The sequence below is a fragment of the Cupressus sempervirens genome, chromosome 9, assembly GCF_028749045.1.
Source record: "Cupressus sempervirens isolate cs-2001-9-10 chromosome 9, ASM2874904v1, whole genome shotgun sequence".
In the NCBI taxonomy this organism is placed as follows: domain Eukaryota; kingdom Viridiplantae; phylum Streptophyta; class Pinopsida; order Cupressales; family Cupressaceae; genus Cupressus; species Cupressus sempervirens.
Genome location: NC_143126.1, coordinates 550,326,522 through 550,350,075, shown reverse-complemented (window position 1 = coordinate 550,350,075; position 23,554 = coordinate 550,326,522). Strand labels below are relative to the sequence as shown.

At 32.7% G+C, this 23,554-nt stretch overlaps 1 protein-coding gene across 1 annotated transcript in view; it reads right to left on the bottom strand.

The window, feature by feature from the left end:
• LOC149539820 (1,4-alpha-glucan-branching enzyme 2-2, chloroplastic/amyloplastic-like) overlaps positions 1 to 23,554 on the bottom strand; it is a 229,060-nt gene that overhangs the window by 106,668 nt on the left and 98,838 nt on the right. Inside the window, exons 15-19 of the mRNA XM_089801015.1 lie at positions 21,118 to 21,246; positions 17,676 to 17,782; positions 17,302 to 17,446; positions 15,633 to 15,780; positions 15,418 to 15,518 (exon numbers count right to left, since the gene is read on the bottom strand). Coding sequence (XP_089657141.1) covers positions 15,418 to 15,518; positions 15,633 to 15,780; positions 17,302 to 17,446; positions 17,676 to 17,782; positions 21,118 to 21,246 — 630 coding nt within the window. The remainder of the gene's footprint in view (positions 1 to 15,417; positions 15,519 to 15,632; positions 15,781 to 17,301; positions 17,447 to 17,675; positions 17,783 to 21,117; positions 21,247 to 23,554) is intronic.

Sequence of the window (23,554 nt, the reverse complement as noted above, 5' to 3'; positions counted from 1 at the left end):
AACAGGTGATGGAAAAACAGAATCCACCCAAAAATGCCATTTGGACACCAGTTATTGTTGATGTTTTCTAGCTTTACTCAAATAAATCACATCAAGATATATATATATATATATATATATATATATTAGGAGACATTACATAAAATTATAAGAGTTTAATTAGGATACTGAACAAACATGTCCCATGAAGAGACATGTCTATTCTCTCACTCTCTCATAAATATAAGCAGAGGCTGCAATTGGAAAATACATACCATACACCAGTAATGCTTAGTACATTTGCAGCAACCCCGAAAATCAACATGGTATCAGAGCCAGGTTTTGATCCCGGGACCTATGAATGTAAACTAAAGAGGGATGATCAAAACAATTAAGGAAGAAATCATTATCTGACATGAGCGAAATGGTTACCCAAAACAAGAGTGGTGTTAGACTTCTCTGGATAATATCCACTTGCGAGCTATAGGAGGTCATACATAAAGATGAAACACACAGACTTCATCAACTTTTCCACGCATCTATCTTTCATGTCACAAAGTAAGATACTGATAACATCAGGCTTTTGGATATATGTAGGAAACGATGATAGAAAATACTAAATGAAGTGCAGATCTTGAACAGGTACCGAGATGTGAAAATATGAACATAATTTATAGGGTATATGGGAGATTAGCGAGTATGTGAACTGGTCGTCTAGAAGAATACCCTGTCTTTTAGATAATGTAACCCTTTATCAACCTACAAGCAAATCAAAGGAGGTCATTTGACGTGGGTCCTGACAAGAGCTATCATACCCACTACTTGTTCGAGGCAACTCATAACGATTAGAAGGCAAAAATTAATATATGTCTGAAAACAATATCTTGAGGGAAACAAGAATCCGTATTGGAATAGAAAACAAAGGGACCTTCATAAGTGGCCAAAATATTTGAGAAACTCTATGATCATAGTTTTGACCCATTTGTGAATTGGTAAGATGGAGATAACAAGGGAGATAAGAATGAAGACCATTGTACTTTGGCAAAAATATAATTGCAAAGAAAACAGTTAATAAATTGCATACAAAACAATATATATTTGAAGACACTAATTTCTTATATTCATCATTACCTCAGCAAGATGGAGAAAAGAAACTAGATAATGGCATAAACGAGAGTAAGGGAACATCTTCCAACCTTATACCACCATGGTAGTGGAGAATGAGATTGCGGAGATCTTGTTGGGTGGATAATTTGCAACCGACAATTTTGGGTAAAAATCCAATCACAAAATAGGATGATCAGCCGCAACGTGTGAGACAAAGTCTCTCCTACCTTAAAGGGAAGGCTCCCCCTCCTCACCATTCCTTGGATCAACTCAAGGTAAGCAAGAAGTCGAGAGACTTTGTAAAATGGGTGTTACCAAGATCCTTTCTTCTTAACTTTCAAGAAAGAATCCACTTACTCGTGGAGTAATGGGCAGCTTAAATCTCTAACTACACTTCTATCAAGAACTGGAAACAGTGATACCGATAAACTGTCATTACTTGAAAGGCTAACTATAAATGTACTGGTTTGGCTCTAAGTCCGATCATACTTCTATATGGAAAAGCTTTACAATTAAGGCACAAAGACTCCTAAAAGTAAGAATAATTTAACTATTTTGCAAATTAAGAAAGAAATATAAGCTACAGACAAAGCTTTTAGCTATACACTTCCACAATTGCTCCTAGTCAAAGCTCTGGCTCCAATTACTTGTTAACTCTTTTGTATTCAATTCACGAGATACAATTACCCAAAACACAAGATGACATGAATCAAAGGTAACTTCGATGAATTATAGACAAAACTTGCAACTCATACAAGTAACAATCTCACTTAAACAAAATTCATAAAAAATTCATTACTAAAAATAAAACTTGGAATCCAAAAATATTAGTTACACTTCACAAAACTACAAGTACCTCATGTAAAATCTCCTTATTTTGTACCTTTTGAAAAAAATAAAGTAGACTCCCATCCAAAGATAAGGTTTAGTTCTTATATTCAACTTATCAAAGACATTCCTATGTTATATCATCCATGTTCATTTTCCACACTTTCCTCTCAAGCTCCTCAATACCCTTTAGAACCTCTAACAAGGTTATCATTTGAGTCAATTGCCTCTCTCAATAGTACGAATTGTTTCTTGATCTAGTTCCTTTTATCCTACAAAAGATCTAGTTGAACGCGTAGTTGAATAATCTACATTTGAACAGAGCCATCACTATCATTTTCCAAGTCATGGGTACTGCTGATCTAGAAAGTTAGAGACTTAATTGATTATTTGGTCTTTATGGCTTTGTGGCATTAGGAATTTCAGACTGTATTTGAATAGACTATTAGCACTCTTTAGTGAAAGTCATAATATTTTTCAAATATTCCTACAACTTGATGTGAGATTTCTGACATAATTTTCTTATTTTAACCTTCCATTCCGACTTGAATTTCAAACTTTGGAATCATGAGGACATAATAAAGTGGGAAATCTTAAAAGTAATCAAGTTTCAAAAAGAAGTTAAATAACATGAATGCAAGACAAATTTCAGTATTGTAAAAAGGAGATAGATCGAAGATGCAACAATGATGTACTAAGTGTTGTCTCTCATATAAGAGAAGGTATGCCTTCTCAAAGCCCTTTGCTAAAACACAAAGGCAATTGTATCATAAATAGACAAGAGACTCGCGTTTCGGGCTAGACTGGGGGTTTTCTTCCCCATTCTTTTTCTCCCAGTGCCTACTCTTTGAATGCATATAAACAAGAATGTAAATTTTAAAAATTAATAAATATTGGCAAAAGCCTTTACCAATGAAAAAAAAAAAAAAAAATCTTATTTTAACCTTCTTTTATCCAACAATCTCTTTTTGCATTCTTTTGTAGAGAAGCTAAATAACCCATAAAAGAATCCACTAAGAATTTCAATTGTCGTATAGAATCAAGTGTTCAATTGGTATGATCGTGCTCATGATTTCCTCCTCAAGCAATGAAGAAGACAGAATAGGCTTGAGCTACGATTGAGAACCAAATAAGTTTCTGCTAAATATGTATCATTGAGACAACCTTCTTTCTTAAGGTCACATTCACCTTCTACTCTAGAGAGGCACCTTTAACATTAGTTATATCTATTATATTATCCTTGTCATCCTTCTCCAAAGAGAAGATCTCTCCCTTGTTGAGATCTCTAACAACCTTGACATCAATTCATCAGTTTCTCTTAAAACTTATTCTCTATGACAATTTTGCCAATGTTACACCAGCATCTTATTTAGCTAGAGCATATTCATCAAAGGCTTGCTTCCTTATTTTCTCTTCAAGTTTGATTGTTTCATCTCTTTTTCAATCATTGCCTATGCAAGACAATCTATAAGTTTTTGAGTATTATTATCTAATGTAAGATTTATTTCCAGCACATACAAAATTAATGGATTATATAATATTCTCTTGACTATACGAATGTAATATCCCCATTTTAGCTCACCTTGAGTTGCAGTGAGAATTAGCCTATCAGTGACCCTCATAGCGAAGTCACAGGTATAGAGAGTTTCATTGGCAAAGCCAGAGGCAAATTCCCACTGCAGAGGTCAGGATTGTTCAGAATTGGGTCGAATTGGCCATGGCGTCTATTTCGGGAAAGTTAGTGTTTTAACTTTAGTAGGGCACTTGGGTAGTTTGGTAGCAATATGGAGTTGCTGTGACATTGGCAGAGCTTTTATTCTGAGACTTACTATTTATAGTAAGTCAGTTTTGGCTAGTTGCTATTTGTGGCAGGGCATTAGGCATTTGCCTTAGACAGTGAGCACCTGAATATTGAGTTGTTCTTTTGGAGGAATTAATAAGAAATTTATTTGATTGTTAATTATTAATTAAGTTAAGCTTATTGTAAAAGTGGTCTAGTGCATTAAATGTACATTTAATAGAGTTACACTTTGGTGCCGAGTTGGAAGGAATTATAATTAAATATTATTATTCAAATGTATGCAAAACAAAAGTTAATTCATTCACGTGGAATGTGGGAGAAGCTGCTTGGTAGATTTGTGAAGGGGAAATATAAAAGCCAAACAAAAGGAACTTGAACCATATCCTGTACATTTGGATAACTTTGTTTTGTGCAAAGAGGAGATTGAAACAAGGGTTTCCAAACTACAACTTGACTCAATGTAAATCTTTTAGTCTAAAGCACATTGAGTTGGTGTAATATTCCAATGAATTAAGCAATGAGTGATGACTTTATACAAAAGCCATGATTGAGTTAATTGGTGGTGACAATGACAATTTGGAACCGTAGATATTTCAGGGATTGTTAGCAGGTGTAGAAACTAGTCAGCATTACTACTTTTCCCAGCCATTAAAGCCTGTGTATGAGAGAAATAAGGCAGTTGTAGGCTCATGCTGTCTAGGCTGATGTCAATTAGCTCCATGACGAATGGACCTATAACATATGTTAGTACTCCTACGAGATTATATAAAATCATTAATAAGAGTAAATTATTATCTAGTTATTACCAGTCGTGCCAAAAAAATAAAAGTTCCTATCTCCCAAATTAACCCCTTGCTAAGGAGAGATTGTGATCAAATACTTCGTTCCTAGGGGAGTGCTTCCTGGGGTTCAAGATGACTTAGAAAAGCTCTTCAACTAAGTATCATCTCCTCGCCATACTCTCTCTCCTTAAGACCTTATGGATAATCAATCTTGATATATCCATCCTTCCTAGAAGAGAGTTCTTTCTCATCCTAGGCCTTATGACTACCTGTTGTGGGTGTATCCATCCTCACATATGCATATGTCTTATAAGCCTTTCAATATATACTGACATTCAGAGATTTAAGTATATCTGCCTTAATTCCTGGGTAGGAATTATAACACTCAATAGAGTATCTTTTCTTCATTTACAAACTCGATGCACTGATTCCTTTACTGAGTGGCTGAGCACCCAGTCCTGGTATATGCTTTTTATTCTTATTGTTCTTTATGATGACCTTATGCCCACTACTAAGATGGATCTGAAAGATCTTATCTATGCAAAATAAGTATTGTCATACTATCACTATAATTCTCCGGCCATGTCAACTATAATCATTGATTGAATATTCATATGGCTGACTGGATGTAAGGGCTGCTGATTTAGACTCCTCCTTTTGATGGCAGTAGGATTAAGAGTGTACTGAATTTTCTGGCTCAACCTATTATATGTTTAACTCGTTTACAGATTGTATCATGCTCCTAGATGTGTACACTCATTGAAAGCCTCCTTTCTACTTACTATTCATATTTATCTTTGTCTGCTGACTGGATTCCTCTTTTATCGGCTGTCTCCTATAGAGACTTCTTATGTTCTGACCAAGATGTTTTCCTGATCCTTATTAATATTATGAAATGATGATTTTTCTGGTGTAAGGTGATTGTGACTGCCAAACTCCTTGCTTTCCTCCCTTGATGACTCTCCTACAAATTTGTTGTCTACTTATCAATGCTGACTTTGATGCTGATTAGGATGCAGATTTGTCTGTATCTGTTTCTATCCTTTCTAAGATGAGATTCGTAAGCACTGATAATATTTCATCTTACCTCCTGATGATAATATTATCACCGTCATAGTAAAAGTGACAGTAATTTTGTTTTTCTTTTTCTTTCTGAGTAAGTGAATGAGTCAATTTCCTTTCAATGGATGACTGGAAGTTGTCAACATTGTTTGATGTTTAGCTGGCTCTTATTGCCATGCTGTCCACTCAATCTATTTATCAGTCTTTCCTCTTTCCCGTTCTTCCCATTATGGGTCTGATCACTGCTGACTCAGGGTTGTTTTTTAATCTTATTTCTGATGTCTTTGTGTTTGTTCCCTTACTGGTTTTTTAAATCTTATCCCCCCTTCTCCGTAATGCATGATTCGGTCACTTATATCCTTTTTGTTTCTAAACTCATGCCTCTTAAAACAAAGAGACACATTCTCGTACTAAATTAATGCAAGTCAAATTACTTGTTTGCATCTTTCATTTAGCACAAACATGTTTGTAGATGAACCAGCTTGTCTATATATATATATATGAATTTTTAATTATTGTCCTATATATGTATCTACACCCATATGATTATTTAGTTATTATTTCATTTTGTAAAGTTTCTGCAAATTCTGTTATAAAAATCAGACTTTTCTAATATCCTTTAACTGCTGTAGATAATCTTCTTTATTTCTGAATGTAGGAGTTATCAGAATGTTGAATGCTGTTCTGAATTTAATTGTCTCTACAATAAATTCGTATGGGATAGTATTGCTTGAAGGAGCAGACTTGTGATCATTGTATGTCCTCAAACTACAATAATACCTACCTTTTATACCATGACCCTCTCTAAGTTGGCTCATACTCCACTTCTAGAAATCGGTGACCAATGGAGATAATTAAACGTAAACTAACACAACTGTTAAGTTATAGTTAGTGTTAACATTAACATATACCAAGAATTGCTGCCTATCCTTTCATGAAGTGTAAGATATATAATGCCTTAAATGGTATTAGAGGGAAGAAGACTATGTTGTGGTCTACACTCTCAGACCAGTATGTTATCACTGTTATAAACTTAACACCCCCTCTTAACTTGATAACCATACTGAGAGATAACATATCTAGCATCATCAATTACGATGAATAAGCATAGATTGATACTCTATATCTATCTATATCTTCTTGAGAAAATGGCATCATGGAACATATGATACTGAGTCATATAACCATCTTGTGATATGACTCATCACTTATACTAGTGATGTCACTATTGCATGTAATGCAATACACACAGGACAAAATCTGAAGAATAATTAAATTCTTCATTTATCTAAGTTGTGACTCATAGGAACTGGTACTCCTAAATCACTACTTGAACTTGAGTTAAGATCTACCAAAAAATAGGATAAAGTCTAAAGAATAAATTCTTCCTTTATCCAATTTGTGATTAATAGACATAGAAATGCTTATGTCACAAATGATCTTTAATTCACCTAGATCTAACAGTAGTTCTATACTGTTCAATACATTATCTGAGGGATCGTCATCTCTCATAAAGTCTTTTATATAAGTATTCATTACCTCAGAGGTCATCACCTTTTAAATAATGAATACAGATGGTGGAGCCCATAACAATCAATAGCCTGACAAAAAAAAAAAATTTATTAATAATTTAAAGAATACAAATGAATTACAACCATACTAAGTCTTTTTCTGAAGTGATCTATCTTCACACTAGAGAGAGGTTTGGTGAGAATGTCTACTATCTAAATTGCAGTGCAAATGTATTCTAATTTTATAGTATTCCTGTCTACTATATCTCTTACATAATAATAAGGAATTTCGATATGCTTGGACTTGTCATGGAAAACTGGATTCACCAAAAGCTTGATGGAACTTTGATTATCACAATGAATAATCATAGGATTCATGGCTTGCCCAAATAATCCCACACGTAACTTTCTAAGCCAAACTGCTTCTCGAGAGGCCATCATTGCTGCAATGTGTTAGGCTTCTGTGGAGCTTTGTGCTACCGAAGACTGCTTTCTGCATATCCAAAATATCATTGCTGATCCTAAACTAGAACAACATCCGGAAGTACTTTTTCTGTCTTTAACACTTCCACCCCAATCTAAGTCAGTGAATCCATGTAAATCTAAATCAACTTTCTCATATTTAAGCCCAAGATTAAGAGTGCCTAGTAAATATCTCATAATGTATTTTTCTGCAACTAGGTGAATCTCCTTTGGCTCATACATAAACTGACTTAAGGCATTAACAGCATAGCAAATATCAGGCCTTGTATTTACCAAATACATAAGGGATACAATCATCTATCTATAGAGAGTAAAATCTATAGAAGGTGATTATGTTGCTGCTTCTTTAAGCTTATGTAGATTAGTCTCGCAATTCCACATTCCAAATCTTTTCAAAATATATGATGTATATTTCCCTTGATTAAGTATAATGTTGTCAAAATTTTGTCTTACTTCAAGTCCTAGGAAGTAATGAGGGAGTCCTAAGTCTTTCAACTCGAATTCTCTAATTAGATATTTCTTGCATTGATCTATGAGATGATCATCACTTGTTATTAGTAAATCATCAACATACAGTATCAAAATTACCATATCATCTTTATTCCTTTTACACTATAAATTTGGATCGGCTTCATTTTTGGAGAATCCTAAGCCGGTGATATACTTATCAGTTCTTTCATACCAAGCCCTTAGAGCCTACTTAAGCCCATAGAGAGCTCTCTTGAGCTTGCAAACAAAAATATTAGGATCATGAGTTTCAAATCCTTCATGTTGCTCTAGATATACTTCTTCTGTAATCTTTCCATTTAGGAATGTTGTTTTTACATAAATCTAATGTACTTTCCATCCCTTCAATGCCGCCATGGCTAGGACTACTCTTATAAAGGTAAGAAACAATAGATTTTCCTTTAAGTCTTGGAACAATTTCTCAAACATCATTCTTGGTAATAGATTGGTATTCTTCTATCATAGCTTCTTTCCAAGTTGTATGTTTAATAGCATCTGAAGGATTGGTTGGTTCTATTTTGGACAAATCATTCATGTTCATTGTATAACTAGAAAATCTTTTGGGTCTTTTCCTTTCTCTGACTGTTCCAAAAGGTACAGCAAAGTCTTGAGCTTCCTCGACTATTTTAATGGCCCAAGTGATCTTTTCTTAGAATTTTGAGTTTCTTCAACGTTAAGATTTTGAATTTCATCTTCAATTTCTTCTATGTTCTCCCTCTGAGACTCAGACTTAGTATTTCTTTCAAAACTAAGTAAAGGAGAGGGTTCTTTAGAACTTAGGGCTCTTTTGAATGCTAGATCTTCTTCAAAAATTACATCTCTACTAAGTTCAATACTTTTCTGTCCAGGTATGAAAATCCTACATGCTTTAAATGTTTCACTATACCTACAAAAATACCTTTCCTCCCAAAGGGTTCTAACTTAGTTCCCTTTTCTTTTAGAACATGGATATATACAGGGCACCCAAAAATCCTAAGATGACTTATATTGGGTTTAACCTTGGTAAAGACTTCTTCATGAGTTTTATCTCTAAGGTAGGAGTGAGGGCTTCTATTTTGAATATAGACAGCAATACAACTAGATTTTGATCAAATATCATAGCTCTAGCAACTTCTATAATTGTTCTATTATTTCTTTCTGCTACCCCATTTTGTTCTAGATTATAAGGAATGTATACTCCCTCTTAATTCTTGTTTCTTTACAAAACTTTTTAAACAAATCTGAGGTGTATTCCCCTTCATTACCAATTCTAAGAGTTTTAATTTTATGTCTTGATAAGTTTTCAATTAAAGTTTTGAATTCTTTAAATCTCTTTACGATTTCTTTTAATTCTTTCCACTTTAAGAAGTAAATCCATGTTTTCCTGGAGAAGTCATCTATGAACAAAATATAGTACTAGAATCCTCCAAGAGAAGGAACAAAACATAGGTCCACATAAATCTAAATGAATTAATTCGAAAAAATTGTTGGTTTTTCTAGTGCTATCATGAAATGGACTTTTGGTGTTCTTACCCAAAGCACACCCTTTGCATATGCTTGAGTGGTCTTTATTTAGTTTAGGTAAACCAGTAACCATCTTCTCCATACTTGATAAGGTTTTGAAATTTAGATGTCCTAACCTTTTGTGCCATATTTCATTTATGGCTGCACCTTCATGAATTAAAGCTTGAATAGGCCGACTAAGTTTTGAATTTAATTCATACAAATACCCTTTTCGCTGACCAATCAACTTCGCTTTCTTAATTGAGGAATTTAGCCCAGGTTATTAATTTACCATCCATGAATGCAATATTATGTCCATCTTCAAGTGTTGTAACCGAGATTACATTTCCTTTTATTCCTAGTACATAGAGTAGTACTCCTTTGAGAAGAAAAGAATTTCCTAATTTTAGTTTCAAGGTGCAATTTCCAATTCCTTTGACGGAATGTGCTGAATTATCACCGATGGTGACCTCACCATTAACCTTTTCTAATATAGAATCCAGGGCTTCTTTGTATCCTGTTATATGTCTAGATGATCCAGTATCAATTACCCATGCTTTTCTTGAGACTTCATTTGATGGTGACGAATACAATACATGATTCTCGAGATCATAGTTATCTTCTTCCTTAGTAACATTTGTACAATTCACTTGTTGTTTAGAATTCTCAGGGCAATTATATCTATAGTGTCCAAACTTTTCAAATTTGAAACACTTTATTTTGGATAGATCTTACTTAGATTTGTCATTCTTTTGATTACTCATTTTCTTCTTGAAATGCTTCTTCTTGACTTTATAGGAGTTTGTATTAAGAACATGAAGTTATTCATCTTTCGTTTTCAATTTCCCTCCTTTCTTTAGTTTTATGGATTCTTCCTGAAGACAATCTCCCTTAAGTCTATTGAAGTCAGGAAGTTTATTTCTGGCACTTACTCTTTTAGAGAAAGTTTCTCATGAATCTAGTAACCCGTCTATAGCCATTAGTGTTAGTTCCATGTCACTAATGATGGTTCCTATACTTGCAAGTTCATCTCTTAGGCTGGCAACTCTTAAGAAGTAAGAATTCATTGATTCTCCCTTTTTTATTTGTATGTGACTTAGTTGCCTTTTTAGTGCTAGAACTCTGGTTGCATTATTAACCTCATATGCATTTAGTAGTGCATTCATCATAGCAAACATTGTCTGATGTTTTGTTAGCATAGGTACAATATCATTTTTCACTCCATCTAGTATGATCTGAACGGCTTTCCTATTTTCTTTACTCCAGATAGATTTATGAGGTTCAACTGGAGGTTGTTTGGATGCTAAATCAACAAATTGTTTTACATCATTTTCTTCAAGAATCATCATGATTCTGAATTTCTAGGCATCAAAGTATTCCTTCCCATCAAACCTATCATTGGGTCTGATTGTGTATGTCATTGAAGATAGGAGAATGATGCTAGATATATATAAGGTCTGATTACTTGATTTGCAGAGCCTAGGTTCGACTACCAAAGCTCTGATACCATGTAAAGTTTCTGCAAATTCTGTTATAAAGATCAGACTTTTCTAATATCCTTTAGCTGCTGTAGATAATCTTTTTTATTTCTGAATGTAGGAGTTATCAGAATGTTGAATGCTGTTTTGAATTTAATTGTCTCTGCAATAAATTCGTATGGAGAAGTATTGCTTGAAGGAGCAGACTTGTGATTATTGTGTGTCCTCAAACTACAATAATACCTACCTTTTATACCATGACCAAAGGGCATGTTCCTCAAAGGGACAACCCTCTCTAGGTTAGCTCATACTCCAATTCTAGAAATTGGCAACCAATGGAGATAATTAAACATAAACTAACATAACTATTAAGTTATAGTTAGTGTTAACATTAACATATACCAAGAATCGCCGCCCATCCTTTCATGAAGTGTAAGATATATAATGCATTAAATGATATTAGAGGGAAGAAGACTATGGTGTGGTCTACACTCTCAAACTAGTATGTTATCACTGTTATAAACTTAACACATTTCACTTAACTTATCTAATTTCAATATTATTAATGAGCATATATTATATATATAAATACAAGTTTGATTTCAATTCATTTTTTAATTATTGTCCAATTATATATATCTACACCCATATGAATATGTACTTCTGATTTTAATTCACTTAACTTATCTAATTTCAATACAACTTTGATTTTAGTTTTTTCACACACACACACAAAGATTCTTATTCTCTAATAACTTTCAGATATAGTATTTTGCTTCTATGTCCCTCACAGCTGTTGAGTATTGACAGTTCACTTTCTTTTTAACTCCTGTTTTTTATTCAACTAAAATGTGTTCATTGTCCTGAATATGTATCTACACCCATATGAACATGTAGTTCTGATATTATTTCACTTAACTTACAGAATTTCAATATTATTAATGAGCATATTTTATATAAATAAATACAACTTTGATTTTACTTTATATATATGTATATATAAACACACACACACAAAATGATTCTTATTCTCTAATACCTTTCAGATATAATATTTTACTTCTATGTTCCTCACGGCTGTTGAGTATTGACAGCTCACTTTCTTTTTAGCTTCTGTTTTTTATTCAACTAAAATGTATTCAATGTATATATATATGGCATTCCTTCTAATCACTGATTAGAATAGTAGGGAATGTTGACCTTCGGATACAAATAAAGTCAGAGGGATATATCATTTTTTCTCTTGATGTTTTTAGAGTAAAATGTAGACTTGTGATTATATTTAATTCTTATTTATTTATAGTTTATTTATTTGTTTATTATTATTATTGATTTTTATTGAACCTCCTTTATGAAAGGGGACATCACATGAGACAAGAATGGTTATTGCAGGTAGTTGTTAGGGCAGCATTTGGAAGCATAGAGGCCAGTTTGACTAGAAAGTACCACCACTCCATGTTTGCATGCATTGATATCAGGTTGTCCTCAATTACTGAGAGCTGTGATTCATCTTTGGGCTCCACTATACCTGCAATATCATTTTGGGTTTAATATCAATTGTTTCAAAATTGTGTTGATGTTATTTGCTAGATCCTGATCTGCATTCAATAAATTGCAATTGCTGATTTCTGCACCTCAATAAGTAGGGATAAGATACACACCAAATATTTGATGTAATGTTCATATCTATGCTGCTCATAATTAGCATAGTAGTTTCATGACAATCAGCTGTTGGTGTTGTTTGGCACTAATGTAAGTCATAATCTGCATTTGGGAGGGACAAAAAAGTCTTGTGCTGCATTTCATTGGCATATGTTTGTTAGTCTTCATTTGTCATCATTTTAGCACTATTTGCAATCAAGACAAAACAAACTAATGGAAACAAAGAGAAGCAAGTTCATACTTTGTGGACAAGTGTTTGACAATATTCATTGAGGGGTTTAAGTCAACAAATTTGCACCCAAACTAGAAAGGGATATTACAATGAAGGTAATATTGAGAATGCTTCAGGAAATTTCTTCAAATGACCATGATGAATCAAGTTATTGAAGACAACTAAGGATCTTATTCTTCTGAGAAAATTTCTTTGCTCTTTCTAGATCTCTTATATTTCATTCTTTAAATTGATTTATTAGAGATTTTATTCTCTTCATCTTCCTCACTATCAATAATATGCACAAGTTTTATCTCCTATAGTAAACATATTCTTCTTCTTTTGTGTGCTTCTTTGAAGAACAATGGGAGAAACGGCCATCACTCTAAATCTTCTACGCCCAGAAGTCTCAGTAGGACTTCCTTCTATTCTTACTACATTCTGTTCACCCCGAACATTCTTTTTCTTATGCAACTTCTTAGAAACAATTTCCTTATAGGTACCAATCCTATAGTATTATTCTCCACTTCTAGCCATCTTTGTCAGGAAACCTGAATGTTGTTTATCATAAATTAAGATGTTTTCAGTATGAACTTTGAGAATTGTTTTCTAAGTGATTAGGTTTTGGGCCTTTTTTGATCTGTTTTGGATGCACTTGAACTCAAGGATTTGACACAATGATAGAACACATTGTAATGTCGCCGATTTAGCAGGTTTCTAAAGTATGGTTTTTTCAGCTCATCATCACAACCCTCATGAGTTGACGTTTGGATTTGGGAGTCTTTGTCGAGATACTGCTATTTTTGGACTTACTATTTTTAGTAAGTCATTCTTGGCCGGTTACTATATTGGGTGTGCAGTTCATGCAAAGTTATATGATCTCTCAATGAATTATTATTGAAGTCATATTTATCTGGAGGATTGTGGTTTAATGATTATTTATGATACACTTTATTATCATTGTATTTTTTAATATGAAGTGTTATGACTTTATATTATAAAAGTTGTTTTTAAGTGAAAGGTGTGAGCATGAAGCTAAGTGGCTCCAATTTGTATTATAAATATGGCTTTTGGAGAATGGGAGATCATCTTGAATATTATATATTTTCTTGCTCATTTCATTGCTTGAGGGTTTTAAGAATTTCTAAGTTTTCATTGATAATCGTGCTGAGGTAAACAATTATCAAATTCTCCTACTCTGTCCAACTATGGCTTGGAGAATTGTTAATAATTCTAGAAGTCTGGAGATTTACATTTTTTGCTAAAAGCCTGTATTGGAGATTGAATTTGATATTGAGAGACTGCATATTTATTAATCCCAGCGGCCAGGGTTGAAACGAAGGCAATTACCTTGAAGAGGTTGGGCGTCAGTATTATTAGTGCCCAAATATCACTCACAGCCCATGCTTGAGTTGAAACGGTTGTCAAGAAGCCGGGAGGCATTTATTGGAGCTTGCATCTCAAGTCAGCAGCTCGTACTAAGGAATTTGGGAAGCACATGTATAATCTGGCTCCCTTGCTTGCCGTCTTCTTCACAGAAATCTGCATTACCGTGAGCCACCCAAGGACGGCTATCAGCTGCAGTGGGCTTGGCATTGAGGAGTCACCGTGAACAATAAGGGAGCAGCTGAGTTTCACAGCTTGACACAATAAATTGCAGTTCAGGTGCCATATTCATATTATATGATTTTCATTTATGTTTTCCAAAGAACTTGCAAAATAAAGTGCTAAGGAAGTTTATCTGGTTATTATCTGTTATCATTTTAAACTTCTTGAAGTTGTTGATTTTAATTTTCATAGGAAAACAAAAGCAAATACATTATAAAACTGTTAAAATTGCAAAGACAATAAGTTGTGCCAAATATTCAAGTTGGAAGCCAGTTCCGGATCTTTACACACATAACCTCCATGTAGAAAAATTCTATCAATAGATTATTTTGAATAACACATGAATTTTCTCTAAAAACAAGATAGAAGACAAAGCCATAAATTACATAAACTGACAGAAAAGGTGGAAATAAAATGGTTTCAGAAAAAAAGGTAACAAATGCAATAGTTGATTAAAAATAGAGTAATGAATACTTGTGTTAATGTGGTGATAAAATTCTGAACAGGACCATATCCTAAATTTCAGAGTTAAGAATGCTTGATAAGATAAGCAATATAGCTATTCATTCAAAATATATCTCTCTTTCTCTCAGGGAGACAAAATATCGAGTATATTTTCAAATCAGGCCTGAAAACCAAGTTATGGAGTACACACATCATAAAAAACAGGAAAACATGATAAATAAATCAAATATGTCGCAGAACAGTCTCATACTTGATGTAGATGAAGACAGGACACCCATATGTTTAACACTTAAACTTCTAGTTATAAGTTCCAAAAGTGCATCCAAACTCATATTTATAAACAGCTATTCCACTAAAAAGCTATCCAAACTCATATCTATCTTTCCAATGGAAAAACAAATCAAAGAAAATAAATGGACCTGAAAGTCTCAACAATTCATTAATAACTTACTAAGTCAAATCTGCGTCGGCACTTATCAAAGCTATTATCATTTCCAGGAACAAATTTACCATCTGGAAGATGTTGGTCACCTCTTGGAAAATCAATCCACTCTATATGTATGACAACCATCAAGAATCAAATTATAATTTGTTAGGGTTAAATATTAGCATATCTGAATATTCATACTCAATAAAATGTGCTAAGCTCAAAGAAAATTTTAGTACCCGGGTGTCCAAATTCATTTCCCATGAAATTTAAATAGCCTTCACCACCTAATCCCATCGTGACAAGTCGAATCATCTTGTGGAGAGCTATTCCACGATCTATAGCTGGAGTTGCAGGTTGATCAAGTGCCATACAATCATACATATCCTGCAGTATAAAGTCGAACATCTTTTGATTCAGAAAACAAAAATGATCATTCGAATAGAGTTCAGTTTCAAATATAGTACCCATTGACACTAATGCACTTGTCAATCAGTTGTAAACCAGAATACGTTTGACCACTTTATAAAGGACTTGAAACAGAAGTTGCAAGAATGCATAACCGTATACTTTTCCTAAAGCAATTCAACTGAAGAATTGCGATGTAAATTCTCAAGCATACCGATTACTAAAAAAACAATTGGAAACATTAACCAAAAAAATGGATGTGTTTTCCCGGAACTAATTTCATAAATTAGGAAACCTATAAACACAGAGAGAGAGAGAGAGAGAGAGAGAGAGAGAGAGACTAAATTAAAGTTCCAACATAGCAATGCTAATTCACCAACAGTTCACAGGTTACAACATCATCCTAGCTGAGACTCAATAGTTATAACTTATTCTTCATTCCAGGAACTCTAGTTTATCATTTTCTACAGGAAAATCAATTGAAAAGAAGATATTCTCACCATTCTTAGTTGTTCAGCATAACATACAGTAAAAAGGAAACATTCCACCATATGAAAAAGACACTATTTTTGTAAAAATGCATAAAGGAAATAATAAAAAATGTCAAATTAGAACAGGAGATGAAAATTAATGGAGGGAGGCCATTAGAATCAAATTTAACATGCCAACACAGAGCCACATTGACTGATTAGGACAGAAAATAAATTACAAAATATAAATATTGATAATAAGTATATAACAGTGTATATGATTGTTGTTATATTCAACAAAAACTAAAAGAGAGAACTGTATGCCCTCGTACATTATTATGTTTCAAATTTATAACTCTAAAAACCCAAGTCTATTTCCACATAAGTTACCTCTCAGAAAACTATTAAGAATTCAACATACAGTACGTATTGCAGATCTTGATTAAGCATGATTTTACTAAACTATTTAAGGTTTCATAAAAAATCATTCAGTTTTAAATTTTATTACAAAGGGGGAAAATGGTGATTTAAGGGCTTTGAGAAACAGAAGTGTTCAAAGGCCATCTTTATTCTGTTTTCTTGAGTTTCAAAACTTTTACATCATTTTAATTTAAAAACTAGAGTACTTAATAAGTATCAGAATAAATTCCAACTACACAAGGAAAATAATACCATTGGGTGTTAGCACTAAAAAACCAAGACTATTTCCACATTAGCTACCTCTCAGAAAACTATTAAGAATTCAACACATACAGTAAGTGTTGTAGATCTTGATTGAGCATGGTTTTACTAAATTATTTCAGTTTTATAAAAATTCAATGAGTTATTAATTTTGTTACAAAGGGGGAAGTGACTATTTATTGGCTTAGAGAAACAGAACAATTCAAAGGCCATATATATTCAGTTTTCTTGACTTTCCAAAACTTTCACATCATTGTAATTTTAAAAGTAGACTACTTAATAAGTTAATAATGATCTGAAAAAATTCCAACTACACAAGGAGAACAAGAGCATTGGATGTTAGCAATACCTTATCCATAAGCCAAAAGGCTATTGTCTTATCACCAACAAGAGCTTGATCATGACTTTCTGCATATACTACACATTTCTCCGACCATCGCCTATTTGTAAGTGTGAAGACAATATCACCCATCTGCCAATCCTCATCTTTCTTCCTATATTAGAGAAACACACAGAATAAAAACAAGTGAGAAAGAAAGAAGAAAGAAATACCCGCACAACAAGAAAAGTGACAAATACCTACCCAAACAAATGCCTCATATATTACATCAAATAGTTGTGCAGAGATGTATTATTGTGACAAGAATTATACTGTTCATGAACATTGCCGAAACAATATGTTCCAAAGTACATTCAAAAACTATGTTACGATGATACACTCACTTTGAAAGTAGTTCAATCCATTTGTCAGCCACTGCCATATGAAGTCGATAATCAAATCCAACTCCTCCATCTTGGACAGGAAGACAGAAGGTTGGCATTCCACTCACCTATTGCACAATGAGATTATCACACAACTGATGTTATTAGAAGTGTCCAGAAAACATCACACCCAAACAAGTCAGTGTTACATTGAAGGACTGTATTGCATAAACCAAACATAAATCCACATCTAAAGCACAATGATAGCTTCAACTTAACAATCTGCCATTTTATAATTATCCAGCCAATCAAGCAAAAAGATGCAAACAAAACAGTTTCTCAAGCATGATGCACGGCACTGATCTTTTCCATTATGAGACTTTTGCATGCATATAATTCCATTAACAGATTCCATAAAACATTACATCTAAAAATAAGTGACTGGAGAAGGTGTAACAGAGTCAACCAACTAAGCTACATCGATATAAGGAGTACACACATCATTAACATAACATAGCCTTCTTTCCATAGTAAATTGACAGCGACCAATCAAATGGAAAGTGTGAAGGAAGAAGTACCTTAATCATGGCATTCAGTTCATGACCGTATATAATTAACACCCTGCTATCAAAGTCATAATTCTCATGGGCCACATCAAATGGTAATGTTAACTTACCTGCTAGTGAGTTAACATTGCATGTCACTAGGTTATCCAACTTCCTCTAAAGTATATATTATTAGATTAGTTTTAGTATCCTAGGTTCTTGCTGTATTTAGCTCATTATTCTAGAACCCTAGTTAATGGCCATTTAACATTTACTTATAGTCTATTTTTAGATGTTGATAGACAACTTGCTTTTCAGTTAAAACATTTTGTGTTTGTAAAAATCTATTTATTTGTGTATTGTTAATTCAGTTTTATTTAATTTTTAGTAATTTCATGGTTCAAAAGGAGGAGCCGGTTATGGTATGACTTCCTCATGGGAAGGCCCAAGATCATGAAGAAAGTTTTGAAGGCATTTTATTTCTGTAATCCACGTCTAGAAATCCCATGAGAAATAAAACTAAATCTCAATCTCTGATGTCAGCTCATGATCTAGTGCAGTTTGAAAGCTTGCTATTTTTTGCAGGTTAGTTGGCTGCAATGGAGCCCTATTCATTTTTGTTTTTTACTCAACTTTTACAACAAAAAAAATCAAGGGTTTCTTCACATATTGTTTTTTGCCTAGTTATGGGTTTCTAGGGCTTATAATTTTTTCTTATAAAATTATCTTGTGGGTTTTTATAATTTTTTATCCTTAAAAAATTCTAAGGTTGTTAATAATTTTTTATCCTTAAGAAAAAGTGGAGTTTGAAGTAATTTTTTCCCTTACAAACAATCTAGTGGGTTTTAATAATTATTCCTCAAAAATTATCCGCCGAGTTTTCATAATTTTTCCTAAAAAATTATTTGGAGAATTTTCATTACTTTTCCTACAAAAAGGATAAATTGTTGGGTTTTACTATTATTCCTCCAAAACCCAATTTCGTACTCTTTGATCCATGTCTCGGATTATGTGTTTGGTTTTGATAGATTTTTTACCCCAAAAATTGACTTTGGTTTTGATCAAATTTCACCTCAAAACTTGTGTTTGTTTTGATCAGAGTTTCACCTCAAAAATCATGTTTGGATTTGGTCGATTTTTCACCTCAAAATCATTTGTGGTTTCTATAATTCACAAAGTTCACTTGGGATTTTCTATTTTAGAATATTTACCTTTTCCAACAAACCGATGCTTTGTTATCTTCAAATCATGGTATCTTGTAGTATGTTTTGGGGCATTTGTCACATCTGCAATAGTTTGGAGGATTTGTCAAATTTTTCTCAATATTGTGCCGCTAATTTTTCTCAGTGTCCATCTTTTTTTATTTCAACACAAGGACAATTCAGTTATCCAACTTTAGGTTGGATGTTTTGTGATGATTTTTTATTAGTGGTTTTGTAGATTCTGAGAGGGTTCATGACAGACTCAACTCAGTGGCAGAATTAGAGGCAGACCATTCTGAAGAAGGGGACAACCTTCTCTATTTTTTGGCTACTCTTAGTCATCAAAAATCTACATATCCAGGGAAGGTCTTAGAAGCAGCAAAATGTTCTAAAGGATTTGTAACTAAAAGACATGTATTGTCTTCTGCAGGGTAGCTCATAGAATGACTATTAAGGGAGGGTATTAGAATATTTTTAGTATCCTAGGATCTTACTATATTTAGCTCATTATTGCACTCAGTTGAGATTAGTATGAACAATATGTCTATCTAGGTTGTATCTTTCCATGCAAAATAGCCTTTCAATTCTTGCAAATTTGGAAATGTCTGTTGTTTAAAATTTAAATTGATATTCCTCCAAACATTGGCTGCCATGGAATACTAGTCTCTTCTTTTAGCCAGTATAAAACTGTTATGTTTATTTTTGTGAGATTTTCAATTGTAAAACATGGTTATTAATGATATGATACATGCATCCAAGGGTAAAAATGCAGGCACTTTATCTTATTTGTTTGTGCAAACTAAATTAGTATGAACAATATGTCTATCTAGGTTGTATCTTTGCATGCAACATAGCCTTTTAATTCATGCAAATTTGGAACCATTTGTTGTTTAAATTAATATTTCTCCAAACATTGGCTACCATTGAATGCTACTACTTGTTTTTAGCCAGCATAAAACTGTTACGTGTATTTTTGTTTAGATAGTTTTCCCATTCTACCTGTGAGATTTTCAATTGTAAAACATGATTATTAATGATATTATACATGCTTCCAAGTGCAAAAATGCAGGCACTCGATCCTATTTGTTTGTGCAAACTACAATAATGAAATATTTTAAATGTGCATATCCATATATTTTGTCTAAAGCTTTCGTCTAGATTTAGTATAGTTTTAAGTCTAGCCGACTCTCAGTGAGTTTCCACTCATAATCTCAAAGGGAGATTTTCCTTCACACACTACTTATTTTGTGATGTATTGAGAAAGATAAATATTCATCTTCTCAAAGCTCATTCTTTTCTATTAATTAGTTCAAATATGTCAAAGTATTGACAGCTACAATTGCTGATGGTAGTTCATATATTTATAATAAAACAACCAAGATCTCAACAGTTAGCAATAATGCAGAATGGTTATCACCACCCCAAACAACAAAGTTCTTGGTATATCATATTATTTACTAGCCATTAGCTATCAGAAAGGCATATCAGTCTCAATTAGTCAAAACTATTTCATCATTTTCAGTTCAAAAGAAAAAATTTGTTCCAAATTGCATTTTGGGATACTAATACATGTTTGGGTTCCTTTTTCCTTTTCATACATACTAAAGAGCAAAAGGAAAAATATCAGATATTAGTATTGCATAATAGCAATTTTAAAACAACAAACTATAACATCAGAAGATATAAGTAAAAATAAAATGCAAGTGAATAACTCACATCTTCTCCAATTGTTATGGATGTGGGAAAAAGCCCATTAATCATGTCATTTACTAGCATCAAATAAACCACAGCATCCACATCCGTAGCGAACCCGAAGTACTCAGCATAGTTTCCTGTGAATGTCATCTTTAAAAAGTTCCAAAAAAAGGATCAGGAATTAAGCATGTAGTTTGAGAAATCTTTCACATGTAGAAGCATCATGTGCAAGATACATCCCAGAATGGAACTTTTCTAGCTACAGCGAAGTAATACCACTACCTTACAACCTAAGCAAAATTATCATTTAGAAATTCTCTTGAAACATACATCTTCTTTGAGTAAAGAAAAACACTTACGACAGTCTTTAGAGCCAAATATTTCTTAAGAGATAATTCCCTATCAGTTTAAGAATGATTAAGGGAAATATAAAAATTGCTAGTTTGAAGACAACAGATATAACTAAGCCAAGGGCATGTAGAAAAAATAATTTTACATGACAATTGTCATTGAGCTTATTCAAAAACCAAAATGTAGTGTTTGCCACTTCTAACTTTTCCATAAGAAACAGTTAATATTTATTACTCAGTTTAGAATGAAGATATATTACAATGGCTGAATCAGCAATGTTGGCAATTGACAAAGTAGACAATAAAGAACTTCAGCCATCAGAGAAAACCTAAAAGGAAAATTTCATCACCAAGAAACATCACCCCACCAATAATAATGTCTTGACCCCAGGTAAAAAGAATTTTAATAAAGATTAGATAATACAATATTATTAAATAAATAATGATGATAAATCGCATTAAAATTAATATTGAAATATTAAAAATAAGAAAAAATAATTAAATATATAAACTATTATCAATAAAACAATATTTATTATAAGATTTAAATTAATAAAATTACAATGAATGAACAAATAAATAAAATTAATACAAAAGAGAATATTTTAGAAAGTATGTTGCCTTTCTAAATAGGATTTAATAATAAAGGATTATAAAAAATAAATAAATAACTAAATAAATTATATACTATAGAATAATATAAACTAACTAAATATAATGAAAAGTCGAGATATGTTATAAAGAGATGTGACTCCTACAAATTAAGATATAAAAGGGAGGAAAGGTCATTTTAGAGAGGAGGTAGGAGGAGAAGATAGGAGTTAAAGACGAATTAATGGAAGAGGAAAGGAATGAGAAGAAAACAAGGAAGTGACTTTTTTAAAAGGTTGCAATGATGAACGGTTGTGACTTTTCGAAAAAATTATAATTATGGTGCTGTGACTTTTTGAAATGAATGTGATTATGAGGAGTTCTGATTTTTTGAAAGGGTTGTGATTAGGAAGGATCAAAAGGAAATAGATATCAAATAAAACAAGATTTATAAATTAGTATTCAATAAGAAAAGAGAAGAAGAATTGTATCAAAAAGAGAAAACAGAACAAGGTAATAAAAGAGACATAATGACATACCTCTTGGCATATATTTAACATGAGAAGAAAGGAAAATTGTATCAAAAAGAGAAAACAGAACAAGGTAATAAAAGAGACATAATCACATACCTCTTGGCATAAATTTAACTTGAGAAGAAAGGAAACTCTAAAAAGTGTTAAGGCATCATAAAGGTATGTATTAAGGTATGTTGTCTATTCAAATCTGCCTTTGTGTGTGTGTGTGTGTGTGTGTGTGTGTGTGTGTGATTTATGTAATTCCATTTAAATAAATATTCATTCAAAATACTATTTAAAGGTGTATGTATATTTAATAATGGAAATTACAAATAAGGTTCATTCAATACATGAAACTTAGCAAGACAAATTTGTTTGGAATTCACAGTTATAAATATTTCTTCTAAACCACCAAAAGCACAATGTCATATCATCCTTCTGAATAAACAATGCAAAGCTTTCTACAAAAGGCTGAGTACAGAATAAACTTTGGTGCATATTTTATGTGCATTTCAAGAATTTGCTATAAAGACAGTGCTCAAAATTTGATGAAAACTACTACAAATCTTTTATTGGCAGAATCAGGGTATGCTCCTGCGACAATTAAAGAAGAAAATATCCATACACCTTTAAATAGTATTTTGAATGAATAGTGTAAGCTTGTTTCTAAAATCCAACTCAGATTGGGGAGTAACTAATCGTCGACAAACATTGGGAAGTACTTTCTGTCATAGAAAAACTCTGCAACACATACTATTCAACCTTATCATTTAAAAAGAAGCAGGACTAGTATCACTAGACATTGCACAGTATTAAATTTCCAACAAAATATTTCGTAAACTCAAAATCCCAATCTTTTGATAGCTCACCAGGATCCTTCAGATACTTTTAGTTATGTAGACAGTGGTGCAACAATATACATTTATAGTGTAAGTCCTTCAAAAAGGCAGAACTTGTTATAGAAAAACTAATTGTCCACAAACATTGGGAAGTATTTTCTGT